At 42.3% G+C, this 22,585-nt stretch overlaps 1 protein-coding gene across 4 annotated transcripts; it reads left to right on the top strand.

The window, feature by feature from the left end:
- The first annotated feature begins 1,209 nt into the window (after positions 1 to 1,209).
- yif1b (Yip1 interacting factor homolog B (S. cerevisiae)) lies at positions 1,210 to 22,578 on the top strand. 4 transcript variants are annotated; one of them, XM_015951671.3, is made up of 8 exons: positions 1,210 to 1,550; positions 2,793 to 2,886; positions 3,296 to 3,425; positions 3,559 to 3,663; positions 6,748 to 6,884; positions 7,041 to 7,196; positions 11,751 to 11,844; positions 21,481 to 22,578. In XM_015951671.3, the coding sequence occupies exons 1-8, from the start codon at positions 1,514 to 1,516 to the stop codon at positions 21,634 to 21,636; spliced, it is 909 nt and encodes a 302-aa protein (XP_015807157.1). In that variant the 5' UTR covers positions 1,210 to 1,513; the 3' UTR covers positions 21,637 to 22,578. The 4 variants fall into 4 exon arrangements, with proteins under 4 accessions (XP_015807157.1, XP_015807156.1, XP_015807154.1 ...); XM_015951670.3 differs by having other exon boundaries at positions 3,293 to 3,425; XM_015951668.3 differs by having other exon boundaries at positions 1,210 to 1,559.
- Positions 22,579 to 22,585: the final 7 nt, after the last annotated feature.

Raw genomic sequence — 22,585 nt, 5'->3', positions numbered from 1 at the left:
TGTTGCATCTTTTAAATCAACCGTTCCATCTTTACTGTCGTCAGTGTTTCAAAGGAACTTAACAGAGGGCAATCTTTTCATTTCTAGCCCTTCCCAAATTGATGGTCTAGTTCATAGTGTTACTTCAGAGTCAGAGGAGGAGCAGGAGTAAGTCACAGGCTGAAAGCTGAGGCCAGAACCTGAAGAGAGCTCACGCTGTACCCTGTCTACCGCACTAACCTGAACCATGGTCGGACCGTTGAACATAACACGTTTCACCATAGCGGGAGAAAGAGCAAAGGGGATGTTATAATAGAAATGAGAAAACTCTTCAACAAATCTGTGTTCATCTGGATCCAAATAACATAGAGAGACCTCACCAATATGGACCATCACCATGAGAGACTGACACTCACAGAGTTTGGGATGGCAGCTCAACCTGAGTGGACACATTGTGGGGATTATAGTAGATGTCGGCTTCAAGCGCGGGGGTATTGACTAACCAGCGCCGACCAACAATAACTGCAGTAGTCTGTAGCACGTGCAGTCGGGGTGTAACTGTCACGGGACATTTAGAATCTCTCACCATCTCACCAATAGCACAAAAGGGACACGTGGACAAAGGACGTGAAGGCCTTGAGTGAGAGAACACACGCACAGGTCAGGGACTAGATGGACGTCCGGAGTGTCATAGTGGAACCCGACCACCGGCAGTGTATGTGTCCGCCAGAACGCAGAAAACACTTTAATCCCGAAGGCCAGACATTAAGGGGGAACTAGGTAGTTTTGGCTTGCTTTTAGCATCCTGTGTCATTTTTGTAAAAATGAAAGCAAAATCTATCTATCTTAATCTCACATCTGAAATGTTTCCCCAGCCTTTAGTAGTGTCTACAGGAGTGAATCATCACTAAATTGAACTAATCAGCTGTGTTCATGTTCTAAAGTATGCAAGTCCCTACCGGGCAGCCTACCACTCTGTAATTGCGAGAGGAATATTCTGCCATGAGGCGATGGTGGTGGCCTTACAATAACCTGTAAAAGGTCATTTTAGCGGATGCTAGCTCAAGAAAGTGGTTTAAAAATATGAAAAAGTTGCTAAGTACTCACCTAAACCAAGGTGAAGAACTCTAACTGTGGAAAATGTAGTGGAGACTGGGCATCATGGATTCAATAATCGTCATAATGTGGAATAATCCTGACAGGAAGTGAGCAAAAAGAAAATATCAGAAAAACATTTAAACCGTTTTTCAGATGGGAGATTTATGTTTTAAATCTGAGATAAAGTAAACTGTAAACTGTAAACTGAGGGGAAAAACGGAACATTGAATTTTGCCTTGACGCATTATAAATGTCTAACCGTAGGGGGCAGCAGCGAGCCGCTGATCTCCCAGGACTAAGAAGATGAAGAGACATTCATTTCCGGGTCACTATATGAATGAGTTCAACTTTTACGTGTAGCTTGCTAACTTATATTAACTCGAACTGATTGGAGTTAACTTACAGAAAACTGCTGCTTTTTTAAAAGACAGTTTAAATGGATTATACCGCTTCTCAAAGTGGGTTCAGACAGCGTAAGTTACGTACGTAATTCTGTCGACATTTGCTGGAAGACTGAAGGGAGTGGTGGGTTTCAGGAGTTGAAGGGAAAGTTAGCTTGTTGTTCTAAGCCGGTTGATGCTAATAATAAATAACAACATATAAAAGCCACAAAAACGTAACCTGCGTTGAGTGTCTTTCAATTGTAGTCCATAGTTCCACTATAAAACTATTACGTGTTATTGCTGTACTGCTAAGTGGCTAATGTAAGGTTGAGTCTGGTGGATTTACTAAGATTTGTTCACCCCAAGTCATGAGGATGTGCTTCTACTACAATATTCAAAAGCGGCAAAATTAAGATGTTTTATTTGATTATATCTCAAAATATTATTCATGAAAACAACTGAGATTCAGGGTCAAGTGAAGCTAGAGTGTTTATCACAACACCGGTGGCTAATATTTGCTACTTGGAATTGCTCTGATGTGGGTTTTCTCCTGCTACTTTGTCGTTTCTGTTATCTCGTCGAGTCAGAATCTGGTTTCATGTTGTATTTATGTGTGCTGCACATGTTATGGGTTACTATAGGGCTTCGGTGATGTTTTAGAATATAGGCTGGAGGCATTTGGAGGGAATAGTTCAAAATAAAACGCATCATAAAACAAAACAATAACTATTTAGTTCCTGGGATAGTGGCAGTTTGAACGTCGTGTTACAGATTTAATTTTTTATCACACGGGTTTAAAATTATACGTTGTGGCTCCGAAGGATGATGCCATCGCGCACGCCCGTGTGTGTGTTTTTTTCTCTGAGGAAAAACTAATATATTAGTTATTTGTTAGCAGTGGAGTTCATAAACCAAGAAAGGATCAACATAGGAGCTTAGAGACGAGAAACCAAATACAAGTTTTTATTTGCTGATAAAACTCAACAATTGGCCAATATAGTCAGCTGATCTTTGTGTTTTAATACTTTACTGGTAATGTTGAGTTGAGTTGTCAAATGAGCCTCTGCATTTATATTATTTATAAGTTGTTAGGTTCTGTTTTAGTGCAGAAACCTTTAAATTAATAAAAAATATAGATGACAAAGTAATCAAATCTATAATTGGTTAAAATTTCAATAGAAATTTTGGACAAATACCAGCTTTGTAGTGATTATTGCTTGTTTTACTATTTTCCTTTAAGTTGTTTCTCTTTGTGATGTTTTTAGTGCATTCTTTCAAAAAATGTCCGACATGAAATCTACTTCATTGTTTTTCTGTAAACTCTTGTCACAGAGCCCAGTACGCGTCTGAGGAACAGCTCTGCAGATGTTTCAGATGGCAGCCAGCTGTTTGAAGATATGAGTGGATCTGGCCCTGGAGCCTACAGGTATAACTTGGTAGAGTTTCAGTCAATGAAATTTATTTATGAAGCGCTTTACAATATTAAAAACAATCAGACAGCAGTCGGTTTCCCACCCCTCCCACACAGATTCACATACGAGATCCCCTTTGTATCTCTCTCCTCCCACCCTCAATCCCATCCCAAGTAGATGCAAACTCACACACACACGTAAAAGAGAAAGGGCTGCTGGCTGAGCGCAGGTGTAGGAGGCACAAAGAAGACAGAAACGCCATCAAAGGAGTTTAAAACCATTCAGACACCAACTACCACGTTATGGCCACCAGCCAAATAAAAACATTGAATTTTATAGTGTCAGCATTGTTTTAGTGTCTGGCAGCATTTGTTTCACAAACATGACTTCAGGGTTGATCACTTTCTTATTTCACGTTAGCAGGAACCAGCCAGCTGGACCTCAGGCAGCATGGTATGCTGGTCAGTCCTTCCTGTCAGACCCCATGTCCAGTCTGGCTATGACGTATGGGAGCTCACTGGCGTCTCAGGGGAAGGACATGGTGGACAAGAATGTAAGACCAGCTCATGGTTGTGTATTTGTAAAAATGTAACTTATTAGGATCTGTCCTGTATGAAGTCAATTTTAAAACTGTTCTGTTATAATCTTACATGAAAAGCCTAAGATTATTAATGTTTGTGTTTCAGTTGGACCGATTCATCCCAATCTCGAAACTGAAATACTACTTTGCTGTTGACACGGTTTATGTCGGGAAGAAACTTGGACTTTTAGTTTTTCCTTACATGCACAAAGTAAGTTTGCTTCTGCTTGGACTGCATGCATGAGTTTTAGCAGGCTGACCAGTGTGTGTAGAGGAGCAAGTCAGCAGGAATTCCCCATAAATAGTTCCGATTTGGACAAAATGAAATATTCTCAGGAATTATTTAAAAAACTTTTGCTCTATAAAACATTTGTAGAGTTAGCATACGTATGTACTTTGGGTGCTTTTTAAGCTCAATATGCTACACTACATTTGACCAATAAGATGTGATTTTCTATATACATATGGAAATTCAGCCTGATTGATGTTTGAATGTTTAACCAAAAGAATTAGATTTCTTTGTTTATTCAGGGATTGTAAGACACTTCGTATTAACTCATTCACTGCCAGCCGTTTCCTGATCGCTAACGCCCTTCGCTGCCAGCGTTTCTCACCGTTTTTACTGTTTTTTTAAGTGTCACAGAACGTTGCGCGCTAGCATGATGTCGATGCCAAAACAACCAAAACAAAGAGGAGACTCACCTCTTACATCAGGAAGAAGCCGCGTGTTTCGAGCGTTATCCGTTCTTTCATAATCCGTTGTTGAATTGTGATCGGCAGACGTTTTTCCGGTTCGCGCCTCACTTTTTTTACAGGAACGGCCCAAAACGATCTCCAAACACATGGATGTGTTGCTTCCTGATCATGTGATCTGTGACGTATGCGGATGAAGATCGGCTTCAGGGCTGAGATGTTTGTTCTCTCAGCGCGGGGGCTCGTTCCGATGCTCAAACAGTAAAAAAATGCAAATGACGACTTTTGTCGTCATTGGCAGAGAATGTGCTAATTCAGGCAGAGTCAAGCTTATAAAAAGTAAGAAATTTATTTTCTAAACAATTGAAAACATGACAACTAGGAAACACTTTATGTGATGGATGAATCTACGTGGCTGGAATGTGAGGTGTGATGATGTGTGAATGTGATGTTATCAGAACCCTCGTATCTGGAGAAACTGAGTTCTGAGTGGTCTGCTATACACTGAGGGTTTATAAAACCACATCAGATGCATTCTGTCGTATCTACATACCCTCTCGAAGACCCTCGTGGTAGATCTGGAATGCGTTGAAGTCTGTGGACCCCAAAGGTACCGAAGTCCGTAGAAGAGACCGCAGTGCCACTAGACCGGTCTTAGAGTTGTCTCCGGGTCACAACAGTTAGTTATTTGCATCGATGGAAGGGCTCTTAAGGAGTCGGAGCTGGTCAGCTTTGTTCTGAAGGAACCGTTTGCGGTCAGCTGTAGCGTGCAACAGGTTTTGACAGCTTGTCAAAAGATGCGTTGGGAGAAGAGTTTTCCTCCCAATGGCCAGTCAGAGTTCGGCTCAACCGACTCACTAGGAAGTGAGTTCTGTTTTAATAATCACCATATTTCAATTTACTGACAAGTCAGAATCTTACAAGTAAAGGGGTTTTGCCAGCAAACCTCAGAAACCACACCTCGCATCAGATACAGGAGCTCTGATTTGTGGAACAGAAAGCAATGGTGTCATGAGATTAGTTTAACCTTGTTATCGTCATGTGTCTGAGTGTGTGAGCTGTCAGTAGGTAGTGATTCACTTGTTAAATCAAACTTTACTGATCACAACATAATATTCATTTCAACTTCAGTAATTTAAGCACAGATTAATCAAAACATTATTATTCATTCACCCATATGATTATTTACGTATTCCATTGCATCATTCAGTATTCGTTATTATAACGGCTTGTTCTTATAAAAGTTCGTTCTTCTTGTTCCGTGAAGCAAAGCAGATAAAGATAAGAGGCAACTTGAGGGGGACCTTGGCCAGGCAACAGTGTCTTTCTTGCAGATTAAAGGTTCCAGTAGGGCTGTCGCGATTGAGGAATTCCCCCTGCGGTGAGTCAGGGCAGCTCAATATTGCGATATGCGATATTATTGCACCCCGTTTTTATTTATGTACTTAGCAAATTTGTTTGTTAATTACTAAACTCATGGCAATATTTCCTTTGAAACATTGTGCTTACACATTTAAAAAATGTTAGAAAAAGTACATGGCCATTTTTAACACTTTATTGAATGCAGATCAAAGGGCAGTAACGGCATTCTCTGACTGAACTTAAAAACAAAATTCAGGAGGTTTAACTTTGAATTGCAAATTTGGCTGCAACATCTAACAGAAAAAAAAGTGCCCTACTGTCTCCTCGATCAGCCGGACTTTACATCTCAGCATGCGCTGTCGCGAGATTTAATCAAGTGCGGTAATTGCGGTGGCACGTCATGCTGCGCGGTGGGATTCTTAATATCGCGATATATTGTTCTTGCGATTATTGTGACAGCCCTAGGTTCCAGTTAAGACTTACCCCGGGTTTCCACGGGAGCCGTCAGCAGCACGTTACTGCAGCAGCACGTCTTGCTCGCGTAAGCTGCTGCTTGGCCCTTCCCACGAGACGCGAATCAGCAGGGGAGCAACTGTCACCGACAGAGCACGAAGTCACACGAGTGACTTCGTCAGTAAACACAACAACAAGCAGGAGAAAACTACAACATGGCTCCAAAATATTTGTGTTTTTATGTTCTGTCCGTTTTATAATCGCCAATACGGACCTGAAAAACAAAGGAGACCGCTAGCTAGGTGATAACTTCTCACGGGGCCGCACAGTTAGTAACCTTTTTTAAAGTAAAGCGACCGGAAGGCAGTACGTTCTTTATTCTGAAAATCTCGGGAGCTTCTCTCCATTTCCGCGTCCGATTTCCTGTCTTTCCTTCCCCAAAAATGTCGAACTTGCCCCGTTTCAGAGGCGTCGCGCGTAGGAAATAGAACCGGCGCGTAAAGGCCGCGACATGCTGCTCCTGAGACGCGGCCGACTCGCGCTGCTGCCGGCTGCCGACGGCTCCAGTGGAAAAGGTTCTGTTGACCACAGCGGTTCCTATCAGCAGCTATGACGTGCTGCTGCAGTAACGTGCTGCTGACGGCTCCCGTGGAAAGCCGGGGTTATGTCTCTATACGACCCGATACTGGAGAGGTCAACTGTAGATGAAAAACTGTCCATTTCTGGACGCTACACATTCATCCCTTGAGTTTGAAGGTGCAGATCCTGTGGCTTTGTGTGTTTTTAGAATTGGGAAGTGAGTTACCAGCAGGACACACCTGTTGCTCCACGTTTTGATGTAAACGCCCCAGATCTTTACATCCCAGCCATGGGCTTCATCACCTACGTCCTGGTGGCTGGACTGGCCCTTGGCACACAGAACAGGTACACATCTGGTCATCTTACTGTTAAATCTAGGTAACCCATCTCTGCTGTGTTTACTATAGCAGACGTACTGGTTCTTACATTTATTTTTTATAAATGTGAAAAACTAGATGATGATTAGAAACAGGAAGGTAATTGGATGTTTCTAATTGTCAGGTTTTCTCCGGAGCTGCTGGGAGTTCAGGCCAGCTCAGCGTTGGTGTGGTTGATCATGGAAGTCCTGCTGGTCCTGCTGTCACTTTACCTCATCACCGTCAACACAGACCTCACCACCATTGACCTGTTGGCCTTTTCTGGCTACAAATATGTCGGGTATGTTCCTGCATGTGTAACTTTCAATTCAAGTTTATTCATATAGCGCCAAATCACGACAAGAGTCATCTCAAGGCACCTCACATAATAAACATTCCAATTCAGGTCAGTTCATTAAGCCAATCAGAAATAATGCTTCCTATATAAGGAACCCAGCACATTGCATCAAGTCACTGACTAACTGTTGGCTTTGGGGATGTGTATTGGTGAAATTCTGGCAATACGATAGGTATTACGATACAGGGGAGACGATATAATGCATACATTCAGCCAGACGATATAAAGCGTTTTTTTTACTACAATTATTGTAGGAAAATTCAATAAACAGTCCAAACTGATACTTAAGATGTGTAACATGAGGTATCTGAACCAAAATAGAGGGATTTACATTTCAATGGTGGAAACAAAACCCAGTGCACACTGCTGCCAACTAGTGGTCGGTGTTTGAATTACACCAACAGAAAAGAAAATACACAAATTTTGCATGAAAATTCTTCCACGGCTTTTGAATATCTATATAATATCGCTGGAAAAAATATTGCGATACATTGCCATATCGATATTTTCCGACATAGGGTTGGGCATCGAGCATCGATTGGAACCGGTACCAACGTTTAGTCTTTCCCGGTATTGCTCAAAGTTTTTTATTTAGATTCCTAGTTTCGATTCCTAGTGTGGCGAGCAGGGCTAGGAGCTGGGGATACACACGGCTCTAGTGCAACGCTAGGCCGGAACCAGTCTACTGGGCCATTCCCATCTGTACCGGGCCGGGTAGCCCCAGTCGGCCCCAGCCTGGCCGACTTGCTCTAATGGAAGGTGTGAATTTGCTGTCAGCAGTGGGTGTGTTGGCCCTGGTCGGCCTGAAGCAGACCCCCTCGAGAAGAGGGCTGAGAATGAGCCTTGGTTGGCCCGGTAAAATACCAGGCCACCCAGATATGTAAACAACCTACGCTACCCGGTCCGGGCCGACCCGGTACAGATGGGAATGGCCCATACGTGTTCCTCCTAGACTGGGGAGGAACAAGTGTTTCTGTTCTTACTGTAACAACAACAACGCCACTTTGATACCCAAGGACAAAGGTTAAGGACACATAGGTCCACTCTTATGAAAAATGAGCTTGAGTCTGGGTTCCCAAATGACATAAATGTATTAACAGAAATATAAATAAAACTTGAGTAAAAAAGCGAAAACTAATTACTAAAAGGCCAAAATGGCAATAAAATAATTATAAAAAGGCAGGCTGAGGCTACTGAGGAGGTGCCGAATCCCTCAGTAGAGACAGAACCATAAACTAAAAAAAACAACAAACCCCAAAGTTCACCCCAGTCACTCGTGCAACCAATCCAACATGAAGTGAAGAACTGCAAACATGCCCAAAGAGCAACTCAACTGGAACCGTCACCCTGACGTGGCCACCACCACCAGCCTGTCAAAATAAGTAAACAAAAGAGAACGGTTAATGAAAGAAATGTGAGGCCCCTCACAATTACGGGAGCTAATTGCCTCACACACACACATATACACACACACACACAACGATGCTCCTGCTAATGAAATGTCCACTTGTCTGTGAGGTGCTCCAAGCAGCCAGGAACACAGCGGTCAGGTCCAAACCCTGTCCCCTCGTTCGAGTCCACAATGCGGGGCACACCCAGCGACCAGCAGAGGCAGAGCCGCTTGTTCGATCAGACGCCGCACACCCACACCAGCAGGAGCGGTAACGCTGACAGGATGAAAGCAGGAGTCAAACAAAAGCAAAACAGCAGAGTCTCTTTGAGGGTATGCTAAACCCTTTCCTAATTCTAAAAAAGGAAGAAGAGACACTAAACAATTAACGTTTTAAATGAACTGAGTGGAGAGGAAGCAGCAGGCTGATCATACCACGTCTGATAACAGATGACCACCCGGAACCACGGAACGCTGTGCGTTTCGCCGACTGAGCCCGAATCCAAGTGATCCCTGAGCAGGAGCAATAATAGAGACTAACTCCCATGTTACACCCGCTGGGATTAGGCATACTCACAATTGAAGTGTTCCGAGGTCTCACACACGACCGCACACTTCCTCATACAGGTCAACAGAAAGGGAAGTCCTCTCCACAGCAGACACGCAAAGGAGGGGGTAAGGAACAAGTGAGAGGGAGGCGCTACAGCGCCCCCATTTATACTAGGCTCTCTTTAAGAGTTATAGGTTGGGCAGTTAGACGCCAACCAGTCCTGCCACACTAGTATGCCGACCGGAAGAGGAATCCGCGGCCGATCTCCATGAAAAATAAATGTGATCTGCAAATTCTGATCAACACTTTTCAGAGCTGATCAGCACCGAGTCCCCCCTCCCCACACCCGGCGTGCAGCGGCCAGATATAAACAAACGCGTTTGCCGAACTTTTACTCCGTAATGTAAACTTTAATTCCTGCAGCGTAGAGGAAACTTGTTAAAATACTTCAACACAGTGGATTTAATAAAAGCTTTAAAGAACAAACTGGACGGTGTGAGGTGAGTTTGCCTCACTGCAGAAATAAAAACACACGGGAGCGTCAGCAGTCAGACGCAGCCGCTCACCAACACTCATCTGTTGAGAGTTTTAATGTTTAAAATCTGTTAGATTGTTACTGACAACAGCTACATTTAGGTTTCACTTTCTGTTCTGACTGAATGCTGCTGCAGCATGGAGGTGTAGTTCTCAGTCATCCTGGACATGATCATCCTGAGAGATTTAGCTGAAAACAGCTGGACGTTTCTGGATATGTTGGAGACATTTAGCCTCTCATCCCAGAGGCTGCTTCCAGACTTTGGTTGTGATCAGAAACAAACACACTGGTTGTGCTGCAAGTCTTTTTCTTTTTTCTCCAAAACATGTTTTTGTCTAAATCAGTGGCTCCCAAACTTATTTAGCCGCACACCCCCTTCTATGTCCCGACCATGTCGACGCACCCCCCAGCCCCAGCATCACTTTAATTTTTTAAATAGTAGTTAATAAACATTCGATACCATTACAGTTTCCTTTGATTTAATTTTAAATAAATATTTAGAGTGCCCAGGTAGCACATCAACAATGCAATTTAACGGTTTTCTTAAAGTAGGAACGTTTAACCTGTGTGGCCAGAGCGCTCTCCTTCCTTCTGCTCTGCATAAACCTGAGCTGGTCACCTACTTGTTTGTAATCAAATGTCAATAGGGGAAAATATAAAGATATAGCCATGAGGTTCACTTTTGCCTCAGACCGACTTTTTGCGGTGTGGCTGAATCTGCGATCCGCTGCCACGCGGACAGGAATGCTGCAGTAACAGGACTTGTGGTCAGGTTCATGAGGAGTCACTGGCTGGAGCGGACCCAACTTTAATACGTCATCCCAAAATAGAAGCTAATATCTTAATTTGACCTTGAATGAAAACTGTTTTTATAAAATCTCTTAAAAGTTTTTATCACGGAGGAGGCAGCGCTCATTTCTGCCTTCAGTCTGACGGCGCGCCGGAGTTTGCGCAGCGTGCGCGCTTCTTGAATCTGTGTGTGTGTGTGTGTGTGTGTGTGCGCGCGCACACGCGCGGCACAGCTCCGTGAAGCTTGGTTTATGCTTGACGCATTCACTTTCTGCTTGGTGATGCGGCTCGCGGATGGAACGCGCTTCACAACTTGCAGCGTTCAAGTCACCGTGTCTCGTTATTGGCGCTATTTAAACCAGTGTTGTAAAATTACTTCTGCCCAGCCCAGATGTGCTCACTTGTGCACCCGTGAGCCGTGGTTCCGCTGGAACGCGTCTGACCTCTGACAGACGCACTCTGATCTTCAGATCTTCAGCGCGCTGTTAATAGCCTGAATTGGAATCATTTCTTGATTTATTTTGTTACATCCACAATGTTCTGTGTGTGAGGTTTACGATGTCAGAACACCTGCATGAGACAGGGTGTTAATTACAATCTGCCAGAATGACTCGCCACCTTCAGATTCCTCCAACACCGTTAAAAATGATCAAATACGGAACATATCGGCGTGCGCAGACCAGAGTGCTGAAGCTCGGCGCATTGTTATTATGAAGCTAGGGCACATGCGGAGGACACGCGCAAAACTATACTTGTTTTCAATTACATTTATTGGGCCCACTTACTTTTTCTTAGGCGCACCCACAAATGAGTTTCTGGCTACGCTAATGGTGACATATGACAGACTTCTCTGAGCTCCGCAGCCATTACACTTTTCACCTCGCTCACCCCCTAGCGGCAGCTCGCGCACCACACTTTGGGAATCCCTGGTCTAAATGATGGTGATGTTATTGTTCATAGAATTAAAATTCATGTTGAAGTTGAGATTATTTCATCAAGTTGGACCTGTGGTTAGCTAGCTCATGTAAAACATGTCATGTCTTCAAAAAATCGGAGTCTGGAATCGATAGGAACTGGTATCAAAACGAGGAATTGGAACCAGAATCGGAATCGTTTCTAATCAAACGATGCCCAGCCCTACTTACATCCCTAGTTGGCATAATAAAAGTTTAACTGTTGTTTTAAAGCTGCATCTCTGTGTTTTAATTTTTAATTTTTTTTTTATGAACACAGAATGATCGTAGGTGTCGTAGCAGGTCTTTTGTTCGGAAGGCTGGCGTATTTTCTCTCTCTGCTGTGGTGCTGTGCAGCCATCTTTGTCTTCATGGTGAGTAGGAGCATTTTAAATGAGTTATCTGATCAGCAATTTCATATATGAAGCACTTCAATGCAACCTAATGGTTGCACCAAGGTGCTGAACACTGCTGAACATAAAAACAATGTACAAGCCTTTTAAAGTAGTTAAAATGTTAAAAGGACATTAAAAAGATCCAAAGATTAGAGAATAAAGATGGGTTTTAGCTTACTTTTAAAGATGTCAACGCTTCTTGGAAGAGCTTCCTGCAAAGTTGGTGCCTGAACGGAAAAAGACTGACACCCTCGTGACTTCAGCTTAAATGACTGAACAGCTAATAAATCCTGATCAGACGACTGGAGAGAACGAGACGGGACATATCAATGTAATAGATCAGTCAGACATGTAGGAGCACCACTATTCAAGGACTTAAACACAAATAAAAGGATGTTGAAATCAATCCCATACCAGACAGGAAGTCAGTGAGGACCGCATTAACATTCTCCCTACATTTTTTGCCAGTCAACAACCGTGCTGTACAATTTTGGACCTTTTGTAATTGTGATAGGCTACTTACCTCTTCCAGGTAAGGGGAGTTACAATAGTCTAGTCGTGAAGACGTGGATCACAGTCTCAAGCAGAGACAATGACATAAACGGCTTGATTTTTGCTCTGCATCGTAGATTGGAAAAAGCATGAGTTCACAACCCTTTTTAACTTGACTGTCAAATTTAAGTGCTGCATCAAATTTCACTCCGAGGCTAGTGATGACAGACCTCTCATAGAGGGTCAGCGCAGACATATCACAGTCATAAAGGGCACTCTGTCTGTCGTTTGGTTAGGACCACAACAGTTTCAGTCTTATCATTAAAACTCAGAATATTTAAGGGGTACTTTTCAACTTGTTCATATTGTTCATATTGTAGGGTTAATGAACTACATATCTAGGAATTAAAGGCTGTTGCTATCAGCTTATGTTTTAATTCCTAAGATCAAACATATTGACGAATGAAATTTACATGCGCATATATATGTATATATATATATATATATATATATATATATATATATATATATATATATATATACATACACATACATACATGCATACAGTGGTGTGAAAAACTATTTGCCCCCTTCCTGATTTCTTATTCTTTTGCATGTTTGTCACACAAAATGTTTCTGATCATCAAACACATTTAACCATTAGTCAAAGATAACACAAGTAAACACAAAATGCAGTTTTGAAATGATGTTTTAGTATTTAGGGAGAGAACAAAATCCAAACCTACATTGCCCTGTGTGAAAAAGTAATTGCCCCCCTTATTAAAAAATAACAAAACTGTGTTGTTTCACACCCAAGTTCAATTTCTGTAGCCACCCCCAAGCCTGAGTACTGCCACCCCTGTTTCAATCAAGAAATCACTTAAATATGAGCAGCCTGACACAGAGAAGTCGACCAAAAGCACCTCAAAAGCTAGACATCATGCCAAGATCCAAAGAAATTCAAGAACAAATGAGAGCAAAAGTAATTGAGATCTATCAGTCTGGTAAAGGTTATAAAGCCGTTTCTAAAACTTTGGGACTCCAGCGAACCACTGCGAGAGCCATTATCCACAAATGGCAACAACATGGAACAGTGATGAACCCTCCCAGGAGTGGGCGGCCAACCAAAATTACCCCAAGAGCGCAGAGACAACTCATCCGAGAGGTCACAAAAGACCCCAGGACAACTTCTAAAGAACTGCAGGCCTCACTTGCCTCAATTAAGGTCAGTGTTCACGACTCCACCATAAGAAAGAGACTGGGCAAAAATGGCCTGCATGGCAGATTTCCAAGACGCAAACCACTGTTAAGCAAAAAGAACATTAGGGCTCGTCTCAATTTTGCTAAGAAACATCTCAATGGTTGCCAAGACTTTTGGGAAAATACCTCGTGGACTGATGAGACAAAAGTTGAACTTTTTGGAAGGCAAATGTCCCGTTACATCTGGCGTAGAAGTAATGCAGCATTTCAGACAAAGAACATCATACCAGCAGTAAAATATGGTGGTGGTAGTGTGATGGTCTGGGGTTGTTTTGCTGCTTCAGGAACTGGAAGGCTTGTTGTGATAAATGGAACCATGAATTCTACTGTCTACCAAAACATCCTGAAGGAGAATGTCCGGCCATCTGTTCGTCAACTAAAGCTGAAGCGATCTTGGGTGCTGCAGCAGGACAATGACCCAAAACACACCAGCAAATCCACCTCTGAGTGGCTGAAGAACAACAAAATGAAGACTTTGGAGTGGCCTAGTCAAAGTCCTGACCTGAATCCTATTGAGATGCTATGGCATGACCTTAAAAAGGCGGTTCATGCTAGAAAACCCTCAAATAAAGCTGAATTACAACAATTCTGCAAAGAGGAATGGGCCAACATTCCTCCAGAGCGCTGTAAAAGACTCGTAGCAAGTTATCGCAAAGGCTTGATTGCAGTTATTGCTGCTAAGGGAGGCCCAACCAGTTATTAGGTTCAGGGGGCAATTACTTTCTCACACAGGGCAATGTAGGTTTGGATTTTGTTCTCTCCCTAAATAATAAAAACCACCATTTCAAAACTGTATTTTGTGTTTACTTGTGTTATCTTTGACTAATGGTTAAATGTGTTTGATGATCAGAAACATTTTGTGTGACAAACATGCAAAAGAATAAGAAATCAGGAAGGGGGCAAATAGTTTTTCACACCACTGTATAAAAGATATAAATTCATACACCAACTTGCTTGGTCTATGTTAATCAAAAGATTGTAATATTTATTTTTAAAGATTTAATTTAATAGCAAATAGGGTTGTCACGGTATGAAAATTTAACCTCACGGTTATTGTGACCAAAATTATCACGGTTTTCGGTATTATCGCGGTATTTTTTAAACGGTGTTGCATATGTTCAGAAAGCATTGATAGTCATGTTCTACACAAACTGAAATAGTTTTGAAAAGGTTTAACAGTGTTTATTAAACCTAAAAAAACACAAAGCCTTAGCAAAAGTGCAACTTTTCACAAGGAACAAATAGCTTCTTTTTCTGGAACATGTTACAGTAGTCAGTGCAGGTTTAAATTATACAAATCCAAACATTCAAAACATAAACAATATGTAAACAAGTCAAAGAAACACAACTTGTTTTCTTCATTATCAAAATGAAAATCTAAAACTCCAGTCCACACTTGACTTGAGCACTGTACAAGTCAACCTTAAAAAAATATGTATTTAAAATAAATATCCACTTTAAACAAATTACTAAAATAACTACTACACTATGTAATCAAATCCAAATGTTCAAGTATAAATGGCATTGAATAAGTAAACAAATCAATGACAAGGAACTAATTGTATATTTCCTTCATCAACAAGTAAGATGCTTCATCCAGCAACCAGCATCATGACTGTATGCATGACCATTTACTTCAGGTTGAAATGCAAAAATGTCAACATATTAACCTTTTCTGGTTTAAGATGTGATCTAAGAGAGGAAAGAATGTGCCCGCTGGCACTGAATATTCTCTCTGATGGAACACTAGTTGCTGGGATACACAAAAGCTTTTTTGCCAGCCTGGCAAGATGAGGCAGCTCTGATGCATGGCCCCTCCACCACACCAGTGGATCATCATCAGCTGGAATGGATGGCAGAGACATGTAGACTTTGACTTCCTTCTTCACTTTATCTTCTGGGGTGGCTGGACCTGAACCCTCTTCAGATCGCTGCTGCCTTGTTGAGGTAATCTTTTTTAGTAACCCAGCAAGGCCTTTCCCTCCTGCTGCTGCTGTAGAGTTACTGCTGGTGCTTTGTGGTTCCTGCCTGACTTGTACAGGGGTCAGCTTCAAGGCCTCCTGAACACAGCGGTCAACTACATCATCCACAGGGGCATCTAAGAAGTTATTCTTGAACCTGGGGTCAATGAAACAAGCCATCTGCATGACATCTTTTGCTTTCTCTGTGTACCAATTGTTTAGGTCTTCTCTCATTGCTTGTTTCATCTGCTTGGTCAGGGCTGGTTCCTCTTCATTTTCCTCCAGGACATCACCAGTGATGTGGTCAAGGACTGGCCTAATGGCTGATAAAGTCACTCGTGTCTCTGAGCAAAGTGCATCTGTAAACTTGCTTAGTGGTTCAAGGAGCTGGCAGACTTGCTCCATGACAATTATGTCAGTGTCCTTGGGCATCAGATGCAAAGCTCCTCTTTCTGCAGCCAGTGTAGCACAGACTGCCTGCTGCTGGCTGATAAACCGCTCAAGCATCTTGTATGTCGATCCCCATCGGGTCACAACGTCATGGATGAGAGCCAGCGGTGGCAAGGTGAGGGCAGCTTGCTTTTCTCTCAGTCCTCTCTTTCTCTTCCAGCTCCGTGAGAAGCCTTGGACAAGATGACGACAGGTCCTTACTGCTGTTTCAACTCTCTGTATTTTCAGAGCCTTTGAGATGGCCAGGTTCAAATTGTGACCGAAGCATCCAAGCCACACATCTGGAAACTCTTCAAAGGCTTTGGTCATGTTGGCTGCATTATCTGTGGTTATGGAGACCAGATCTGTCTTGTTTATCTCCCACTCCTCCAACATATTTTCAAAAAACTCTGCAATATTTTGAGCAGCGTGAACTTCTGGAAAAAACTGAGTTTCTAAGCAGTGTGATTCCAGTTGCCAGTCTGGGGTGAGATAATGAACTGTAAAGCTGATGTATGGTAGACCACCCCCTCTTTTACTGGTCCAGAAGTCAGTAGTGGCAGCAAAGAATTCACCCTGAGCCAAACTCTTCTTAACATCAGCTTTGACTGCATTGTACATTTTTGGGATTTCAGTCTTAGAAAAATAATTGCGTGTAGGCACTTTGTAATGAGGTACGGCAACCTTCATCATCCTCAGAAAGCCAGGTCTCTCGACTGTCCGGAAAGGCATCATGTCTTTTGCTATTAAATAGGTGATGGCTGCAGTCAGTTCTTGAGCCTTTTGGGATGCAGGCACGTAATCGGTCTGTTTTTGGAATGCTTGCACAAGTGTCTGTGTCACTGATGATCCAGTAGCGGTACTCCGTTGCCTCGCTGTCTGTCCCACTGCTCCTCTCTGTAAACAAAAATAAAATATATTAAAAAAATATCCACGTCATTGTTTTGAATCATTATCATTATTCAACATTCAACTATTCATATCAATATACATACGATGTGTTTGCCTATACCTTTTTTTTTTTTTTGCTAACTCCAAAGAAAAGGATTGGCAAAAAATGTATTATCTCACAGGGCATTTTAAAGGAAGTTCAAGGCATATTTCCCATTAATTCCAATATTTCATTATAACTATGCGTTGTTGATCACTTCGAGGGTATTAAATGTACTAATTATAGTGCCAGAAATGTGTTACAGTTTCAGACAACTACAAAAAAAACTATATCAGGAAAATATTATTGTCCTCGGTTTGTGTCCTTCAAGTTAATATGATATATCATATCATTGCAGATTAGGGTAAATGTCATCAAGCAGTAACCATTATTAAATTCATAATAATAGGGTGAGCAGTGGCGACCAACTCATCTGCGCCATGGGAGCCATAATGCATAACATCATTTTAATATGGGGGTGTCCGTGACACGGTTTAAATGCTGGCAGAGGGCGCTGCGGCTGCTGTCTATAGTGACTCGTTGCATTCTCCCTCAGCCAAAAGTCCTCACGTCATGCATTTTAGCTAAAATGCTAATGTTGACTTACCTTGCACTGGCTGTAGAGACGTGGGTGATTGTCACGCAGATGTGCCATTAGATTAGAAGTGTTGCTGCCTTTTGCAGACACTTTTTTCCTGCACGTTCTGCAAACGGGATAGCCGTCTTCTATTAACTGTCCCTCGGCATTCTTCAGAAATCCAAAATATGCCCATACTTCCGATTTAGTTTTCTTTGAGGGCTGATGGATTTCCTGGGCGCTGCAGTCTCCTCCTTCGGCCATTATTTCAGCTTCCGTGCAAACTAAAAAGTGCCTGTGCGGCGCGCGGGATCTTCAACAGAAGCGACGGTGGCTGGTGAGGGTCACCGCGCCTAAACCGCGGCCACGGTAAACCCACCGAGATAATTTAGTTTTTTAAAAACTGGACGGTTATTTTTATTGTCAACTTTTTTACCGGGGTTTACCGCTATACCGGTTACCGTGACAACCCTAATAGCAAAATGTATTTGTTCATTTAGAAGATCTAAAGATCTTTGCTTGTTCTGTGATCAATATACACCCACTCCGTGTTTATTTCAAGAAAGTCAGGTTTAAAAAGGTAAAGAGATGTATTACTAAACAATTTCAACATGACAATTTAAAAGACAATTTATAAAAGCTTTGGTATTAAAAAGACCTTGGTATTAAAACAGCCCTGTGTTTGGATGAATCTAAGGTGAAGTGTGTTTTGTTTGCGAGTGAAGCATGTATCAGAATGTGCATCTTAGAGAGAGGGCGCGTTCTGGGTGGAGAAAGAATTTGGTTTTGTCAATAAGCTAAGTTGTTATTAAAGAGCATTCAGACGCAATCTATGTTCTACCTCACCGTCAGGCGACCCTCGTCGTGGATCCGGAGGTCAGAGGAGGATGTTGAACAGCTTCAGGGTACTGGGTCCGGTAGGGAAGACCAATGGTACAGACTTGTTCCGGTCCTAGAGATGCCGCAGGCACACAAGTGGAATTGGTTTGCTTCTGCAGATTCTTAAGGAATCTCGTAGCATCAGCTTTGTTCTCCAGGTGTCGTTTTGGTGTGTTGGAGCAGTTCTGCCAACGTGACAGAAACTGCTTGTTTGGTTAAAGAGCATTGGGCAGCCATCCCAACCTTCTCTAGAACTCACTCGCAACTGACGAGAGTTCTGTTTTAAAAGATGGCTATTATCTTTTCTAACGAATCAGGTTTTGACATGTAGAAGGAAGATTTTACAAACCCTCAGAAACACGCCTCCTGAAGATAGAAAGTTCTGGTGTTATGGGAAAAGATCATGTGAGTGCAGTTAACCTTTAACTTAGTTACTGTGACCTGTGTGGGCTGACTAAGTGCACATGATTCTTGTCATAGTAAAGCATTACTGATTACCATAAATAATTATTAACCAAAGAATAATAATTCATTTCAGTAATTAAACACAGTTATAATGAACCTTGATGATTAGCAGTAAAGAGAGTTTATTTAAATGATTCTTTTAAATCTTGAAATGTCCTCTTCTTGCTGTGGATGGAATAGCAGTCAGATAATCAATTTCCCTCTGGGATTAATAAATATTTTTGAATTTGAATAAGCAGACAGCTGCATAGATTAAAGGATTGGTAGCAGACTAAGTCTCCTGTGAAGGACTATATTGCAGATTGGAGTAGTAGCCAGGGCAAGGTGACCCAGGCTGTGTATCTGACCTGTGAGTCTTAAACCAGGCCATTACGTGACGTTACAATATTTTTATATCATTTTCTTAATTCTTAGTGCAGATGGGGTGTGTGCATTACTTGTATGTGTGCATGCATGTAATTGCATGTATGCATGAGTATTTGTGTGTGTGTGTGTGTGAGCAAAAAGGTTTACTCATTGTTGGTCATTCACATGTAAGGGTATGACGTGAATGCGTATATAGGTTTTATGGGTTTTATGAATATGTAAATTGACTGAGTTTTAGAACATAGAGATTTTAGTATCTGCTGCTTCACAATGCTCTCAAATTGCCCTTCGGGGACTAATAAAGTTGTCTTGAGCCAGTATGTGCTAAAATGATCCTTTACTGGGTGTGAAAGTCCACCCAGCCCATATCGCTCCAGAATATTCTATTTGCAACTTCAGACCCCGCGGTCTGTTGAGACTTGAAAAAAAATGAGCCGACGACATACCTAGTGCTGCGGTCTGGTTTCAGCACGTTTCCTGCATGTTTTAATCATGAACACAGCTGATTTGTTAAATTTAGTGATGAATCACTCCTGTAGACACAAATAAAGGCTGGGGAGACATTTCAGCTGTTAGATTAAGGTGTTGAAAAGAGGAACACACAGTGAGGAGAAAGGTTTTGGTTTACAAATGGACACTATGGGGGGTGCTAAAAGCAAGCCAAAACTTCCTAGTTCCCCTTTAAGTGGCTTCCAGGATTTTACATCAGAGAGACAGTCGATTAGGTTCTGAAAAATACCAGCAGAGCATCGTCTCAAAGGTAGATACACCTGACCATCATCGGCATATTGTATTGCCGCTCACAGGGAGCAGACGCTTCTGCCTTTTCCTCCCTTATCTGTGTTTTCCCAAGGCTCTTTTTGTCCCGTCTGCCTACAGAGCGCTTCTCTGCATTTCCTCTGCAATCACCTTTTTCAGCATTTTTCAACATTGACTTAATTAATTGGTCATTCAACGCGATTGATAAGATTTTTTCTACAATGAGGACGGAGGAGGGGGCTCACGCTTGTCCTCAGGGGACACATGCAGCGGGATATACAGTATGTTTGATTCCTGGAAGAAGTGGAATATCATCTGTCTCTCTCAGCTGTCCATTGAGGACGTCGAAGATTTGTGGATATTTGGCCTGATGATCGTTGGATTTCTTCTGATTGGAGTGGGAGGATATCTGGCTTTCCGTAAAATTGGGATGACAGGAGCGATTGGAGGGCGACCCGCATCCATGGACGGCACCGTCCGTGTGGATACCTCACAGACTGGGACGTTGCTCGAGGTGAATCGCAAGCTGGACAATGTCTTAGCTGCGTTACCGGTGTTAGCGCGCAGGATTGATAACATCTCGGAAAGGGTCACCGGGCGGTGTGGAGATGTTTAATCACTGAATTGGCTTCACTGGAGGACTTGAATGATCAATACAGACTTAAGGCAGAGAGGAAAAATTATCTCTGTCTGACCCAAACAAAGTTTCTGTTATCGAATCTGACGCCATAAGCAGCCTTGGAGTTGCATGCAAAACCCCCACGCTGGAAGGAATGCTGACAAATGCTGTGAATCTCTATCCACCCACCCACCCCCCGCCTTCAGATTGTGGTCTCCACCGAGGTCATCAAGCTGAAGGACTCACTGCTCTCTATGCTTCCTCATGACCTCCCTCCCACCTGCGGAGACAGCTGGTTGAGCGCCACACAGGCCGCCCCGCTGAGGAAACCAGGATCCCAGCCCCTCCCCCCTACCTACCGGGTCTCATGTTGTGAACTGTGACGTTTGTTGCTTACATGTCGGGTGTTTTTTTTTTGCATTGGAGTGCTACACCCTGCTGGTGTAACCCTGTTAATGCCTTTTTTCTCCATCCCTGAACTTCCCTCATATATTCCCTAACTCATCTACAAAGGAGCGCCGTTATGGCTGCTCCCATGGTCTGCCTGTATCTGTCTTGTCTATGTGTGTGTGTGTAACCTTGGTCAGGTTGTACCATGGAGTCAAGTTCCTACGCTCTGAAAGGAGCGCTGGCAATAAAATTCTTCTGATTCTGATTCTGAAAAAGGCAGACTTTAGGATGCTTTTACCTCTGTCATTCTGATTCAGATCTTACTTAATCACAAATTCTCAGATGACAAGTAAAAGCTTTAATTATTAAATAAAATGTGTCAAAGTTCTGAAATGTTTACTAAGCGAATAATGAGACATCCTTGCATCGTTAGAGGAACCCTAACCTTTACTCGCCACTCATCCTACACATTTCAATCTCTCCTCAGATCCGCACCCTACGTCTGAAGCTTTTGTCTGAGGCAGCAGCTGAAGGGAAGCTGGTGAGAGGAGCCAGGAACCAGCTGAGGATGTACCTGACCATGTCCATAGCAGCAGCACAGCCCGTCTTCATGTACTGGCTCACCTACCACCTCATCAGATAAAAGCTGCAGTGCATGTTTGCTCATGTAGGACATGAACTGGACTGTTGTCCGTTTAAAAGCTAAATAACCACTCAACACACCATGACTGAATCACAATACTCACGGAGCAGAAGAACAGAGACGTGGCTGCCTTTTCTCACTCAGCACAGCCATGTTGTTAGTAATACTCTTTTATATTTAATGTCTTTGAAATTTGAATCACATTTGTTTTGTTATTTTTTTCCTAAACTGTGATTAAATGTAATTTTTTTTTAATAAAGTATTTATGTATGTCTGTGGATAGTTAAAACTATCACTGCAGGCTGTTTTCTGTCCGACTGTCACAGGAGATGTTTTAAAGCCAGGACGAAAGCACAGTGGAGCAGGAGAAATACCTGGTTGTGTGTGGAAACTACTCCTGTAAAGGTTTTTGTCCCTTTTCTGTGGGAGCGGCTGTAAAACCATTTTTAAATGTTTACTGTTTTTGTTACGTCTGTGCTTTTCAGCCTGAATTGTATGGAACATTAGCGACATTAGCTTAGCTGTAGACCTCTCACAGATTACACATACTGAATGAATGCCTCCTTAAATTTCATTGTTTGCTATTGGAAATTAAGACAGGGCTGGTTTTCAGAAAATGTTTTGAAATTGTTCACTTGTGATCATCTGTTATTCCTCATCCAAACCCAGGACAGAATACATGTTTATTTCAGTTGGTAACAAAACTCTTTGCTCTGGTAATCGGGATCCCCTGAAGCATTTTAAATAGGAAACATGTAGCAGCTTAGAAAACTAGGATTATGACTTTTCATTTAGTTTTTCTTAAATGTTTTTTTTTTTGTCAGATGCTGGCAGATAATTCTGCAGAACATGGTTACAAGTTAGCAAATTAATTTGATTTCAAAGATTAAAGCCAACTTGAAAACTGTAACATGAGATAAACCAATAAAAGGCACAAAGAGACTGGATG

This window comes from Nothobranchius furzeri, chromosome 13, assembly GCF_043380555.1.
Source record: "Nothobranchius furzeri strain GRZ-AD chromosome 13, NfurGRZ-RIMD1, whole genome shotgun sequence".
Taxonomy (NCBI): Eukaryota; Metazoa; Chordata; class Actinopteri; order Cyprinodontiformes; family Nothobranchiidae; genus Nothobranchius; species Nothobranchius furzeri.
The sequence above is the reverse complement of the archived record's forward strand: the minus strand, read 5'-3'. Positions and strand labels throughout refer to the sequence as shown.

Excerpts from the sequence above, each read along its gene's own strand:
- yif1b (XM_015951667.3), top strand. The coding sequence starts at position 1,514 with ATGGATTATACCGCTTCTCAAAGTGGGTTCAGACAGCGTAAGTTAC. Across the intron at positions 1,560-2,792 it reads GTTCAGACAGCGTAAGTTAC|AGCCCAGTACGCGTCTGAGG; the intron begins GTACGTAATTCT and ends CTCTTGTCACAG. Across the intron at positions 6,885-7,040 it reads GCCCTTGGCACACAGAACAG|GTTTTCTCCGGAGCTGCTGG; the intron begins GTACACATCTGG and ends TCTAATTGTCAG.